The sequence below is a fragment of the Anolis carolinensis genome, chromosome 4 (assembly GCF_035594765.1).
Source record: "Anolis carolinensis isolate JA03-04 chromosome 4, rAnoCar3.1.pri, whole genome shotgun sequence".
NCBI classification, from domain to species: Eukaryota; Metazoa; Chordata; class Lepidosauria; order Squamata; family Dactyloidae; genus Anolis; species Anolis carolinensis.
In genome coordinates this window covers 220,473,142-220,488,931 of record NC_085844.1, presented here as the reverse complement: position 1 = coordinate 220,488,931, position 15,790 = coordinate 220,473,142, and the positions used below count along the sequence as shown (strand labels likewise).

Here is a 15,790-nt window from a genome sequence, read left to right as displayed (position 1 = left end):
ACCCATCAGCTGAGGAGTGGGTTACAGCTCTCCAGATATTTTATGATTGCTACTCTGAGCTTTCTTTCAACATTAGTTATACTGCCTTATGCTTCTGTGAGCAACATTCAAACTCGATTTAGGGGGCTGCACTTTATCTATTCTTTTACTGCATTTTCCCACCTCAACATGAACAGCAACATCAAGCTTATCTATCAGTATGTATATGTGTATGTGAGCAGTTCACATTCTTATATAAGAAACTGATTTATTGAAACTGATACTTAAGGGAACACTATATTTTTAGAATGAGCATGATGAGTGCTATTTTTCCTTTTGTAATATAGGTACACTTCTGTTAACAAAGCCTCTGACAAAGTAGCTCCTTTTTACAAATTCTTATCATACCTGCTCACCTACATTAACATTTTTCTTTCTTGTTTTTGCTTGAGGTCAGATTTCTTTTTATTGTATTGGCTTTCAGATGGTGAAGGAGGACTAAGGAAGCACAGACTTTTGATGGTGGGATGCTGATATTGGGTTGTCTATAGTAAAAAAAAATGCAATAAAGCTTGAGCTGGGAAAGAGTAGGATTTCACTCTCCCCAAATCTATTTCAGCTGCCTGCCTCCCTATAAGAGGCAAGTCAAATGGCAGCTTGAGACTATAGTTTCAATTAATAGTTACATTAAATTGAGTTATTCACATGTCAATTTCCATAACATTTACTAAGCCAAATTTACATATGAATTTTGATTCCTATGTGTTTACTGTTAGCACACAAAGCCATACATTATTAGGTATGAAATATTGCTTTGTGACTCATAGTTACAAGACAATGTGATATACCTGCAGCAAATGTGTGGCCTCTAGGGAAAATACCTGGATGCAGCTGTACATGGCTATTTATTTATTAGGCTTGTCCAATCGATGGAAAAAATGTTTCAATTCTCGTTTCTAAAGTAGGGGGTGCCGGCTCTTCGATATAGAAATTATTTCTTAATTTTTCACCCAAAATTTTCAGATATTTCCGAAAATTTGTAATATTTCTAAAATGTTTCTAAAATGGCGGACGCGCATGCGCAATCACCAAAAAACAGGAAACCGGGGGGGGACTTTTCTGGGGGTCTCCCGCCCTCATTTCTTGAGCTATTCTCATCAAATTTGATACAGTGGGAGAACACATTCCACACTCTTTGCTCAACAAATTGCAGAATGTTTCCTGTCTCCTATGATTTTTGGCAAATTTTCATAACTTCTTATAATACACTATTTTTCAATATTTGAAGAAACCTGTTCCTGGTTTGAAAGTCTTATTTCCTGTTCAATTGGGTTCTTATCACTGTAAAAGTCCCTCTTCTACTTGTGTAGACTTTGGATTAGAAATGCAGCACATGCCAAGCAATGCCTTGACAGGATTGGCAACGTCCTTTGGAAACTATAAATTGCCTTTGAACCTTTTGATCAATGGTGCCACTGGCTGACCTTGTGATCGCAAAAATGAAACTCTGGCTGAGGACTTTGGATTAGAAATGCAGCACACGCCAAGCAATGCCTTGACAGGATTGGCAACGTCCTTTGGAAACTATAAATTGCTGTGGACCCTCTATTGAATCAAATCAATGTCTGACTTTGTGATTGCAGAAATAAAACTCAGCCCAAGGCTTGGGAATAGAAATGGAGCATGAGGGAAGCAATGCCTTGGCGGGTGCCCCACGCCCTTTGGAAACTATTTCTTCCAATGTACCCTTTAGGTTTGAAAACAATGTGTGTCTTTGTGATTGCTGCAATAACACTCAGCCCGGGGGCTTGGGATTACAAACGGAGCAGGAGGGAAGCAATGCACTTGCAGGAACGCAGACGTCCTTTGGAAACTATTATTTTCAAGTTCCCCCCCCTTTCAGGATTGCAAAGAAGGGCTGACGTGGTGATTGCTAAATTCCAAAAAAGAAAACAGAAAGGCAAAGGGACTCCCTCTGGAGTAGAAAAGTAAAGCACCCCAAGCTCTGCACTTGCAGGAACGCAGACATCCTTTGGAAAATAAAAGTTCCCTAAAGCCACAGCAAGGACTCTGCCACAAGCCCCAAGCCAATTCCCCCCCCCAAAAAAACCCACAATATTGAACCAGCAACAACAGACAGACACTCTACCCCCTATAGCCAGAACAGTCACTTAGCCCCCCAAGCAAGCAAGCAGCTTCCCAGCGTGTGCGAACCACCCTCTCTCCTCAGTATCCTAGCCCAGAATGGCTTGGCTCAGTTGAGGAGGGGATTTTTATAGAGATCCTCCACGTGGACGCGGAGGACACTAGCCCCCACCTTTTTCAGCCATCGTGGAAGTATCTGATTGGCCAGGGAGCGGTAGCCATGTTAGGCTGCGCTAGGCTCCCATTCATGTTAGGTTGCAGAAACAAAAAAAATTAAAAAATTTTTTTAAAAAATATTTAAAAAAAATTTGGAAGGAAAAAATTTAACGAAAATTTTAAGAAACAATTAGAGAATGGGCCAACAATGGTTCGAATTACATTGCCAGTTGCGCCCAGGGAAAACATTTCAATACTCGTTTCAAAAAATGAGAACAATCCGAAATAATTACGAAACGAGAAACATAACGAATATTTGGACAACCCTAATATTTATTATGCTTAAAACTGATAGTCCAAAATGGCGCTGTGTGTTTGATGGATGAAGCAAAGTGCTAGTTTGTAAAATTGTCTAGAAATGGAGAAACAATCACATCTGATGCTTTTCTGTATTCTATCAATTGCAGGAGACCAAAATCAACTGTGTCCGGTTGGCCACAAAAGGTATGTTGGAGATCTCTTTCCCTGAATTCTAAGCATTAAGCTGATATAGAGGCCAGTTCATTATAATTCACCTCATGATTTCTAGTTTAGCCGCAATATAGATACCATAAATTATTTTGTAATTCTGCTAGAACAGAATTTAGTGACTACAAATCTCAAAATAGTTTGTCATTTAAATTATATTCAGTTATTTTAAAGAAAAAGTAATCATCAAAACAAAACATTGGAGTGTGGATGAGGATATCCGAATCTCATTCTAATTTTGGTTAAAATTCACCAACATCTACATCTTACTTCTTTAAAATAAACCTTCTTGTCCTTCTAATACATCAAAGAAGGTAGGTCTATGCAGTGGTTCCCATCCTCTGACCTTACAGACATTTGGGACTCAACTCCCAAAAGTTGTGTATAGTCAGGAATTCTGGGATCTAAGGTCAAAAATACATGGATGATCAAAGGTTAGGAATTGTTGAAAGTGTTCAGGTCAGGTTCTCAATAATCAAATTAAGAAACCGAGTTCAAAGGTAATGTGTGCCATTGATTATCAATTTGTATTTTATTTTTTCACATTTTTAATGTTTTTTTTTTAATATTGGTTGCCTACTGGTTTGATTGTTTCTCTCCAATGACATTGACAAGAAAGACTCGAGATTTTCACTAATACAAGATACAAAATCAAACTGCTGCCACAGATTGGAATCTAGCTTGATCCAAATGGAGTGACAATGAATTGTTAAAATAATACATTTTTCACATCTCAGTTTAAATGACAAGGTTACAACTCCTGTTGAAAAGCATTGTAAGTGTTCTGGCATGCTTTTGTTATTATAGCAGTACATATGAGCCTCCTGAGAATAGAAGCAAATTACCCTGGGGGTATTTTTACCACCACAGGTGTCAATAAAGCAATTTATTTATAACAAATTGAAAAAGGGAATAATTTCTGTCAACACAATTGAAGTAATGAAAAAGAAAGTTAAAAGATCACCCAAGAAGCAGTTTTCCGGACCTTGCCCTGATATCATCTGAATAACTTGCTTTTGTAGATCACTTAGAATAAAACTATAGAATCATAGAAGACTGACACTGATCTCTTACAAAAGCCGCAGCCTTATAGGAATAACTAATTTATTCAGAGACAAAAATGGGTTTTTTTCATTAGATCTGTTAAACTACATTTATAACAGTTCTATCCCCCCCTGTAAAATCTGTCATGCACATTGGAAAGATGAACTTTCCAACATTTTTTTTCTCACAACAATATTTGTGTGTGTGTGTGTGTGCTCGTGCATCCTGGAGGGAAACAATTGGTAGAAAACTGTGATGAACATCTATGTGAAATATGTAGCTGAATTGCAGCAAAGGATACTGGAAATCAAATCTTGGGAACTGTTAAAGTATCCTAGGAGTTCTTGTTGGCCTGGAGTTTATGTCTGATTTTGATTAAACTGGAGCCTAATAAAGCTTCTTACCTTCTTCACCTGTTTTGTCCTATGATCCCTCAAAATACTCCCTAATGGATTGTGGGAAAACTTCAGAAAAGATACAGTTCTTCTGAAATAATTGTGACAGAAATCTCCAAAGAAAGTGGAGGCTCCTTCTTTGGAGGCTTTTAAACAGAGGCTAGATGACTATATCTCAGGGGTGCTTTGATTGACCTTTTCCTGCATGGTAGGGGATTGAACTGGATGGCCCGTGTGGTCTCTTCCAATTCTAGGATTCTAACTGGAAGACAGAGTAGAGACTGGGGTTAAAACTTAATAGTTGAAAATATATCCTGTCAGAGGCACTAGGTTTTTCTCTTTATTATCAACATTTCAAAGGAAATGGTAGGAAGAAAAGCAACAGCCCCCTCCTCTCTTTCTTCTTCTACATACTTCTGCTTTTTCTTCACAATTAATATTGGAAGGTGTAACTGAAGAGTTTGTTAGAAACAGGATTTTTGAGGAATAAAGGGAATAAGACAGTATATTGTTTGCCTTGGCTAAATAATCCAGGCCTCCAGCCTCCTCTATAAACTCAGATCATGTATATATCCAAATGAGAACAGAAGTGTACAGCTCCCCAATCTGTATTAGGTATAGTAGTTTCAAGAAGCAGTTCAACTGCACCTTTGAAATACCAGAGAACCTGACATAAGTTAAAACTTAAAATGCTAACACCTGATGCTGTAAATGACTTACACTGCTGTTGTGAGAGTGTGTCATCCTTTCTTTTTTGAGTACACTTTTCAATTTCCTGCTATTCTTTTTCCCTTTCTATAGATTGCTTGTCAGTTGGTCATCTTAATTCCAATGTGTGGATTAAAACTATTTAACAGAGTTTATTCCAAGGATTCTTACATTACGCATGTAAGAGTCATTGGACATATATTACAGCAAGTTAAATCTACTGGAATGGCACCGAGGTCATATACTTTAAATATGAATTTTCTTACTAATTGTATGTTGCAAGACAGACCGCTTAAAGCACCAGACCAGTCTTTAATAAAACTAGAGTTTATTAGTTCACAACAAAAAGAGCCCAAAAACAACCTCAAAAAGGCTCAAAACACTTAATCTTCAGTGTGAAGCACAGTATTTTCCACAGTTAAAGCAAAACCTCACACCCTGGAAAATAACGTGGATTTAACCGGAGTATAATCCGGATCAAACTCCAAACTTTGCAAAACAACAGAAAAAGCACTCCAATTCACAGCAGGACGCCAGCAGGCAGGAAGAGACGAACAGTGGGGGGCCGAAGGCATCTGGCAAAGTCAGGCAAACACAATATTGTCGTCATTGAATCCAGTCCAGGTCAAAGCAGGAGACGGCAGCAAACACGAGAATCCAGTCCAGGTCATACACAGAGCCAAGGCGTAGAATGCAGCATGGCAGCTAATGCACAAGATCAACACAAAGCAGTCCAGAGAAAACCCTCACAGTTCCAACCCCCGTAGGCAAGAATAATCTGGATTAAACGTACGTCCACAGCAGTTTTCCCAAACACGTCTTCCCAAACAGCTCTCAAGGACACACGAATACCCATCAACACCTTGCCGACTACAAAGGGGCCCCATTTCCCAACCCCACGTTTATTCACAATTCCTCCTCAGAACTGGAATCAGCCAACACCCTGCTAGCAGCTGAAGCTTCTTGCCTCAATTCCTCCTCAGAACTGGAATCAGATAACGCCCCACCAGACCTCCTTTCAGCTGAAGCCCCTTGCCGAGCCCTCCACTCTGTCCATCTTTTATCCAAACCCATAACTCCCCAAGATTCAGCCGGATCTCCACTGTGCCAACCCTCAAACGTGTTGCTACTTGTGGGTTCTCTAAAGATGTCCTGGATCTCCTGCACCTTAGTTCAGTCCATTGCCTCATCCTCTGAACTTGTCATCCCCTCCTCCTGACTCTCAACCCCATCATCCTCCACAAATGAGTTATTATCAGTAGGCTCCGTAAGTCCTTCCCAGATCCGCTTCCTTTGTTGCTCCTCATCAGAGTCTTGCTCATGAGTAGTCCTTCTTCCCCTTTTAGTACTCCTAGTAGTATCACTACTCAAAGACTCCATCACAACATTGTATGAAGAATGTTGGAATCAATTTTCACATCCTTAGCACAATTGACATGCCAAGGTGGTAGACCCAAGCTTTATTGACTCTTATTCTTCATATCCCAAAATGTAACCAGCATTTAATCTGTCAGAATCTCTTAAATAGAAGTTCAGATAATATCCTTACTTTTAATTATTTGGAAAGCAAGCTCTGCTGCTAAGCACTTATTAAAATGTGTAGAAAGATGGAAAGCACAGGTAGTGAGAGGTGAAAGGATTGAGTTGTTATATACCTAAAGGTCATGAATCATAAGTATGGGAATGTAGCAATATCAATAAAGTTTCAGATTTTCAGGTTCAACTAGTTTTGCTGTAGATACATGCCCACTTAAGACATTAAATGAAATGGTAAGGAAATTGAGATATTTGTATTAAAATTACTTATCTCCATCTTGAATACCGAGAGTGAAGTAGTCTCTGACATCCCGAGCGAAGAAAGAACACCATATACTATTATGCTAGTCATGTAGTTAAATTACCTTTAAAACAGGAGAGGACAGATAATTCAACATTAGGACAGCACTAAGAAAAATAGGAAAGAACAGGAACAAAATCTAGGCTCGGGTATTATTATTGAGATGGAGTAGAATTGCATGACTCTCTGATATTATTGGACTGCAACTTCTAGGACTTGGGCTGCTGAATCACATAGTCCAACATCTGGAGGGCAAAATCATTCCCACGTGTATTTTAGACTATCCCAAGAGTGCATCATACATAACTGTTTTTCATACGTAACTAGAAAATAAGTTCTAAAAGCCCCTTCACACATTTTTAAGAATCATGATAATGGTGCAACCTGATTTCCACAAATCCCTGTTTTTAAATTAATATTAGCATTACTAATTCAGAGCAGATGGGATTTGTCCCTTTTTGGACCACAGTCGCCTTAATCCCAAATAGGTATTTGAGAAATGGATTTGATGAGTTGTAGTCCAATAAATTAATTATTTGAAGATCCAGTTGTGATTAATTTCAACTTATCATAATGAATACATTTGTTGATAAAACTGACTTTTCTTTTGTCAGTATCATCCTAAATCATCCTCAGTATCATCCTAAATCTCAGGATAAATAGGTACATATTAAAGCTGCTAGAGTAGTATGGGGCCAAACCACTATTAAATTTGTAGTGGCTATTATTTTAATTTGTCTGCATGATTCCTTCTTTTCCTGTTAGCATGGATTTTCACTGCTTAATGTGTTTGAGCATGAACAAATGAACTAAATAGCACATGTAAATTCTGTTTGCTATGATAATAAATTTATCATTTTTCTGAGATGACACAGACCAAAGAGCAGACAAGATGGTAACCTATTGTCAACCGTTTGCTAAGTTTGTGACCTTTTATAATGCTATAATGTTGTATGTTACTTTTCCCATGTATTGTTGCCATCCTCATTGCTTAAAATTCATATATATGAAAAAGAAAATTGAAATGTAACCCAAGAGAATGGGAAAGCCACACTCATCTTCCAGACATTACTTGCTAGATTGCTATAAAGTATCTTCAGACTACTATAAACCTGTAAGCTAGAATTCCCATCTATTTCAGGACAGGGACATAGTTCTGTATAGCATACATAGAAAATTAACTACATAGTAGTTGAATTCTTTAGTGAATGAAACATATATTGTTCCCCCAAAGGTGGTACAGACTTACTTATCAGTGGTTCTGTCTCTTCATATTCATTGATTGTCTGATTCAGAATGTTACTTCCTTACCTGTAATAGAGTGAGGGGTACCTCCTTGATCTGCAGACAATCTGGGAGCCAAAATGGCACCTAGTCTCTTGAGTCCCTGGTGTCTCCTTTAAAAACCACATATCTCTTTGGTCCAGAGCCATGTCATCCTTCCCTGCATACTTGGAAATTGCCCCTTTCCTTCACTTGCTATGTCATTGGGAATTTTTTTTCCAACATCAAGATTTTTCAAGCCTAAGATTTTTCAAGGTAGAATCAGGCTCTTTTGAAATATGGCCAGATGATTTCACAAGCTTCAGAGAAATGGTAGCAAAGCAACAGAGCTCTAGCACATCAACTGCTAATTATGCTTCCAAGAAAACTGGTATAGATCTTTGCATCTTGAGCAAATGCATGAAGGGGCTATCAGTAGTGCCCAAATGCCCTCCACTGACACATGTGCTATGTTTTATGAGTTTGAAAATTCCCTTTATGGGCATGTGGAGTCTATTAAAGTAATAAATAATTGGGGCTGAGAGATCTCTGTTGATACCACCACACTATCCAAATGACTAGCAAAATTAATGGATGTTGCTGCAGGTAGTCATCATACCTGTTATAGAAAAGAAACACTGTGTTGATTTTGTAAACTCCCACCAAGCCGTATGAAAAATCAAGCTGGGATTCCCAAATTAGCTACTGCACCTGCAATTTGTCATTTATGAATTGTGTGCTAGGCTGAAGATGTAAGTCCAAAAATTGTTTAAGGACAAATTTCTGGTTTTGGCCCTGACATTTCTGAATGGCAAAATCTTCTTAATTAAAAAAATATTTACATAAACTGAAAGGTAAAAGCTGAAAACATGTTGTATACATCTTATTTCTTTCTATTCTTTCTTTGTGAATGTATTTCTGGAATTTAACAATAATGTTCTGTACAGTCACAATTGCATGCTTACATGAGAGATCTGTATGTTGTCCATTCTTCTGTGGCTGCATAATATTTCAGTTACATATGGTATCCCTTTTTTTATATAAAAAAACAAACAAACCCTGCTTGTCTTTATTTTCTTTACTTTTGGTATTATATGCTTTGCTTCTTTTGCCTTTCATCCATAAATTTGTATCCACCACTAATTAATCCTGTTCAAGTTACAAAAAGGTGGGTGTCTATTAGAGCTAAAAATGGCCAATATGCTTGTCAACATAAATGTGTATCATTACTGTAACAGGCCCCTGTTTAAAATAATCTGACAACTACCCGTTCTCTGCCACAGAATTTTAATTTAGAAGGATTTTAATGAGTTTTTGCTCATTTAGTTTCTTTAATGACATGTACTTTATGTTCTTATTTTATTTGAGCCATTCCTTTGGCATGAATTGAGTCTTTATCTTTCTGCCCAAACAATATATGTTAGTATTGACACTTTATCAGTGAACATTGCATCCTCTTCCTAAGGAGAAGACAATTACTTACTGTGTTCTTAGATCATGTCTCATTAATTTCAGCAACTAATTCAAACTAAGGGAGAAGCTCATAAATGGTTCCATATCTCTCAACATTCGTTTTTTTTTTTCTAATTGCAAGGTCTTGGAATTAAAATGCAATTTTACAAAGTGGCACATTTTTATTTTTATTTTCCTTTTTTCTTTTCTCTCTTGTGCATGCTGCCCGGGAACCGTTTACCTTGTTCTTAGCAGTAATAAGTAGGCAACAGGTGACCACCCGAAATCCACCCAGCCTCATGAGCACAGGTGATTATCAGTTCAGGAAAGGGGATGTCATAAATATGCAAACAATTTGGCAGTCACTTGATTGTCATGTCTTATTTTGCCTGCATGCCAAAACAAGTATGATGTTCAATTGATTTGTTTTCAGATTTCTTAACAATTTTGCACTAAGCCAGTACAAATCCAGTTTGAATGTCTATACATTGTAATTAAGTCATGTTGGATTGCTACACTCAAGATTATAACTAAAATAGTCTGGGAATAATCAGAAACTGAAATTCATATCCTAATTCCACGATATGTACCTCTTCATTTATTTGGCTTGAGAACTAGAATTATATCTAATACACCAGAAGAGACCGCCTTGAATCCTCTCGGGTGAGAAAGGTGGGGTAAAAATGTTGTAAATAAATAAAAATAAATACAAATCACAATCAAAACATAGCTGGTGCAACTGTTGTTTTAATACATTTATTTAAAATGATATTGAAAAAAGCAAGATAGAAATAGAAAAGATCAGGAATGAATTATCAGCTTCTGAATTTAAGAGAGATACTATGATGTATCTTTAGGGAATCTTTTCTGAAATGTTGCAAAAATTTCACCAGTTTATATGAGTGCATTTTTCAGCTCATACAGTTTATTCATGAAATATGTTGAGAGCAATATTAATTATTCCTCCTCACAGATTTAATCTCATCTATCTGAAATACACGAAAGTATGTCCATAGAACTGTCATATAACATGGAAGCCAATGAAGTAATTATTGCAGGTACAAGATTGCTTTGTTAAAGGTATAAAATTCCATAAGGGTATAAACTGGTAAAAGCTAGTCTTGTATTAGAGTTTCGGATATAAATATGATTTCTACAATATGTTCAGAATTCTAAACCAAGACCATTTTTATCTGTTTATGTAACTAAATATAAGAAATGCAGACATGAACCTCTTCTCTGAGACATGAGGTTTTCAAGAACCACCCCAGATTTAATTAGCATTGAAATTTTTCATTGAATCCTGTTTTGATCAATGTTCTTAGCTATTTCGACATGTTGTTCATTCTGGATTGGCTATGATGTTATATGCCATTCATAGGCAAAATAAATTAAGTATTCATAGAGGTGTTAAGGTATCCTGATAGTTTGTAAGTGCTGGGTTGAATGTAGTGGGAATCAGAATTAGGGAAATAAAAATCTAACACTACCCCCTTCTCCACACACATTCTATTTTTGAGCCTCGAGTTCTTTACTGTTGTAAATATAATATTTGAAAATGTTAGTATATACTTTAGAAATTAAAATAAAGTTTCCTTTCATTTCCACTGGCCAGATATAGAGTAGATGGATATCTCAGATTTTTTATATATAGATATTTCAATTTCAGAAGTATGAATATTGTGATTTTTTGTCTTGATTGGACATTGGGAGAACCTTTCAATTTTCCTGGCCTTGGCAAACATCCAGCTTTAGAAATTTAAGAATTATTGATTTAAGAATTAGTAATTTAAGAATTACTAACTAAGGCTGATCCCTTACCAGACTATATGGTTCCCTAGCATAGAGCCATTGCACTTAATGTGGTGTCAAATTGCATGAATTATACAGTGTAGCTATACCCTAGGATGTAGTACACATGCATTTAATATATGTGTTTGTGGAATTACTTACAGTATTCAGTTATAGTTTAAGTTATTCACAATTGGTGTCCTTTTAAATGATTCAATTGCTATTGCAATACATTTCTTCATTATTACTACAGTCTTCTCCAGTTTTAATTCTGAAAGTAAATCAGGTAAAAGGGTTAAAAAAAGGTAACCTCTGACATTGAGTCCAATTGTGTCTGACTCTGGGGGGTTAGTGCTCATCTCCATTTCTAAGCTGAAGAGCCGTTGACCATAGACACCTCCAAGGTCATGTGGCCGGCATGACTGCGTAGAGCGCTGTTACCTTCCCACCTATTGATCTATTCACATTTGTATGTTTTCAAACTGCAAGGTTGGCAGATCTGGGGCTAACAGTGGGACCTCATCCCGGTCCCCAAATCTGAACCACTGACTTTTCAGTCAGCAAGTTCAGCAGCTCAGCAGTTTAATCCACTGCGCCACTGGGTTACTGCAATTAACTGGGTTAATGGGTCAACGCCACCATTATTTCTCTATCAACAACATGATGTATATCGTATATATTGGATGACATTTTTCATCATCATAATTGGCAATTCTGATGGGAAATGATGGAGATTGCAGTCCAACTCCCTCCCCAGTGACATCCGGCAGGCTCCATCCCTTCTGGGGTTCAGAAAGAAATGGAAGATCTGGCTATGTGCGCAAGCGTTTAAAGAATAAGTCTTTACTGGCTTTGACTTGGTCTAGAATAAAGGTTTTTGTACAAGGTCTGGTGGACAAATGACATAAGCGCTTTGCACTATTTGACATTTTTTATATTGTATATTATAATTGTTTTAACTGTTTTAATGTTTATTTTATTGTACTATGGTGTATCGGCATAAATTGCCAGTCTGTAAGCCTCCCTGAGTCCCCTCGGGTGAGAAAGGTGGGGTAGAAATGATAGAAATAAACACTCAAGCCATCGTGCTAGGAAAGATTCCATAGGGTTCAACATATCAAACCTATTAATCTTTTGCCTTCATAAAAGCTGCAGTGCTGCTTCCTCCTCACACTTTATTTCTTCTTCTCTCACAAGTTTTTGGTCTACTTAATCCACATCTCACTATATTATAGGCGGATAACATTTCAATTCACCATATCATGTTAAACTCCAACATTTATTGAAATTATATACTATTTATTATATGACAAAATATTATTTTCTGTCTGAGTTAAGTGGTAAAATCTGCACAGTGAAGATCAGTTTCTTAAGAACAATTACTTCTACATCCTTTCATTGAAAATCAATTGCAACACACATACATTATGTTCATATCAATTATATTTTTATATTGGTGCTGCTGCTTTCTTGTTGAAAAGGTTCATATCACAACCAGGATTTTATCTGGGGGACAAATAATTAAATTAAAGCAAGACAGATCAAAATTCATTTCACATTTTAAAAATCAAATTTTCAGGGAACACACTGTTAACTTATCAGTGATTCAAGTGCCAGTTGTGTTCATGGCTTGTATAAAAAGAGTGAGCGAGAAACATTGAAAGCTCTAGAGAGCTATGAGACTAACCTTTTTCACACAACACAGATCTGTTTTTTGAAAGCTGTGTATTTGCTTTCTGTATTGAGCTCATAGGTTTCTGAAATGTTATAGATGTCAGCTCCAAACTGCTTTTCTTACCCATAGATGTATGACTTCCCACCTTGATATATAATTTGAGTGGACTTATAAGATCAGTGGCCAGGGGTGGGTGCCCCTGGTCCCAGCTTGCTTTGAATTTTTACAAAAAGCATGAAATGTGTGGGGTTCCACAAGAAGGAAAAATATGTACCAAATAAATGGAAATTGACTATATTTATAAAGGCTTTTTCTAGTAAGGAAAATTCCTGATTAATTCTCTTGACACTAAGATTGTTGGGATCAAAATTTTATTTACAGAATGTCACAAATTATTGTATGTAATTCATGAAACACTGTAAACAAGTGCAATAGTTCCTCAAAGACAACAAAGCCATGTTAATCCATATTGGCCTCTTCTATTTATTTTACATATGTTTTTGGGATTATAGAAACATTTTAATTAGTACCTATATGCAGCATCCATGTATCACTTAATTGATAGTGTGTTTGTTGAAATAGTTTAAGTTGTGGTTGGTCATTCTAGCAAAGGGAAAATGACAATATCCTAAAAAATATTATAGCTTGAGGCCACAGACTTTGGAGTCCTTGAGATCATCTTAACCACTGGCCACTGCCTAGCACAGCAGAAGATAAGGACATCTGAATATCTTAGCAATTTAACATATATTAAAATATTGCAAAAATTAATATTGGCTATCATTTCCTGAATCAATTGGGCGATGCGCCTTCAATATCTTATGTGGTGGAGTCTAATGGTGCATCGAGTACTGCTCTGTTTGTTCCTAAACATTGCCTATACAATTCCTTAGAGAATAAAAATGCCTCTGCTATAGATTAGTTGAAAATCCCAGTTCAGTGTTAAAATGCCCTGGTTCAGATTCTATCCTAATGACAATATGCTAAATCATTTTAACCAAATTAGAATATTTACTTATCAGAACATTTTACTCAAGTCAAATAGACAAACCAGCTCATAAGATTTATTAATTTGCACAGTTGCCCTTGTTGGTATAATAGCAGGTACTTTCCTGAGAGCTACAGAACAGCCCTCAAGAAAGCCCTCTAAAACTAAATGGATGTTACAAATAAAAGACCTTGCTTTGTCATTCTGGTAGATGAAGAGTATGGCTTTCAGGGAGCATGAACTCCAGCTGAAGATGATGAAATTGAAAGATAAGACAGGAGACTAGAATCTAAAGACTACAAAGCTTCCTAATCAAAAGACTAAGATCTCTGGTTATAGGAATTTGTTGCTGAAATTGACGCTATAACAACCCTTACTTCAAGATACTGGAGAGGGATAAAATAAGGGTTAGTCCTGTCAGGAAGGGTGGTAAGGAGGGGCATTGGGTGACATAAAGATCAAATCAGACTTAGAAATAGAAACAGAGTTTTTAAAAGAATATTTTAATTCCTGGCATTTTTAACGCCTCTGTTTCAGTTTTCCATGACTCATGTACACTGAATATCAGTGAATCTTAGGTTTGTCTTAACTCGTTCCCCCATCCTTAGTTTATCCTTTTTATAGTCATCAGTTTATGGTTTTTTAATTCTTTCCTCTTACCTGTCTTTTGTATCTTAGCATTCAGCATTTTTCTTTTAATATGCATCATATACTTGTTTTGTTCTTTCCTTTTACATGTCTTTTGAATTTCATTATTCAGCTTTTTTCTTTTAATACCCAATATTGAAACATCTGTTCATTTTTGTCTGATTTTGCATCCTAGCTTTCTTTTCCTTGTCCTGTCCTCTCTGTTTCTTAAAATGGAAGGCATCATTATATATCTTTACTTTCATATTCTTTTTTATACTTCTAAAAGATCCTTCCATGTGGATTTATCAATGCATGCCTTGTGTTCTCTTAATTTGGTTAGTCATAATAATAATAATAATAACTTTATTTTTATACCCCGCCTCTATCTCCCCGGAGGGGACTCAGGGCGGCTTACATGGGGCCAAGCCCGAATAAAAACAGTAGCAGTATAAAACACAGCAATAGACAACAACTTGCACAATAAAAAAAAACTCACAGCAACCCAGGGATTCCGGCCATGAAAGTCTTTGACAACACACTGATTGATGGATTGAAGAATAAAGACGGACATGTTTCCAAAAGGGCTTCAGAGAACAATGCTGTGGGTCCAGTCTTGTTTACAAAGAAAGAGAAAGGAGGAGGCTGGGAAGAAAGGAGGCTGTGTGAACACTCCTCAATGTGGCAATGATGCTTTCGTCGTGGCCGGGGTGGCGTTGTGCCCACAGTCACAAAGTCGGCCACTCTCACCACTCCGGGCAGAGCTGCGTTGCTGCGGAAGAGGAATTGGCTCCCGTGGTCCGCGGCCACGATTTCCTCCAGGGAGGAGACGACAGGGTCGTGGTCCCTCAGCATCTGTGGGTAGGAAGCGGTGGCGCCTTCAATGCGCAGGGAGCGTCGCACGGGGGTCAGGAGTCTCACCTCCGGCCAAGGGCTTCGCTTGCTGGACCTGGGCAGGGAAAGGATCTGGAGCTTGATGGCCGAGCAGGGCTTAGCCCACGGTGGGCTTTGCTGAGGAGTCTGGGGAGGGTCTTCATTGTCTTTTTTTCTTATTCTGTTTTACACTTTTGGTCAGGTTTTACACTTTTGTTCACTTTAGATCACATCATTATCATGTTACTTTATTATTTTTTCTTTAACCGACTGCTGCTTCCCGTTTTTCATATTATATTCACTCAGTGAAATTGGGATTTTCTTTCCTT

The 15,790-nt window shown here is 37.2% G+C and overlaps 1 protein-coding gene across 23 annotated transcripts in view; it reads left to right on the top strand.

Moving 5' to 3' along the window:
- Positions 1-15,790, top strand: part of ptprt (protein tyrosine phosphatase receptor type T) — an 845,816-nt gene that overhangs the window by 676,126 nt on the left and 153,900 nt on the right. For 15 of the 23 annotated variants that reach the window (XM_062979726.1, XM_062979725.1, XM_016993428.2 and 12 more), the window contains exons 13-14: positions 2,748-2,784; positions 9,760-9,816. In XM_062979726.1, coding sequence (XP_062835796.1) covers positions 2,748-2,784; positions 9,760-9,816 — 94 coding nt within the window. The remainder of the gene's footprint in view (positions 1-2,747; positions 2,785-9,759; positions 9,817-15,790) is intronic. The other 8 variants (XM_062979729.1, XM_062979728.1, XM_062979735.1 and 5 more) reach the window with 2 other exon arrangements.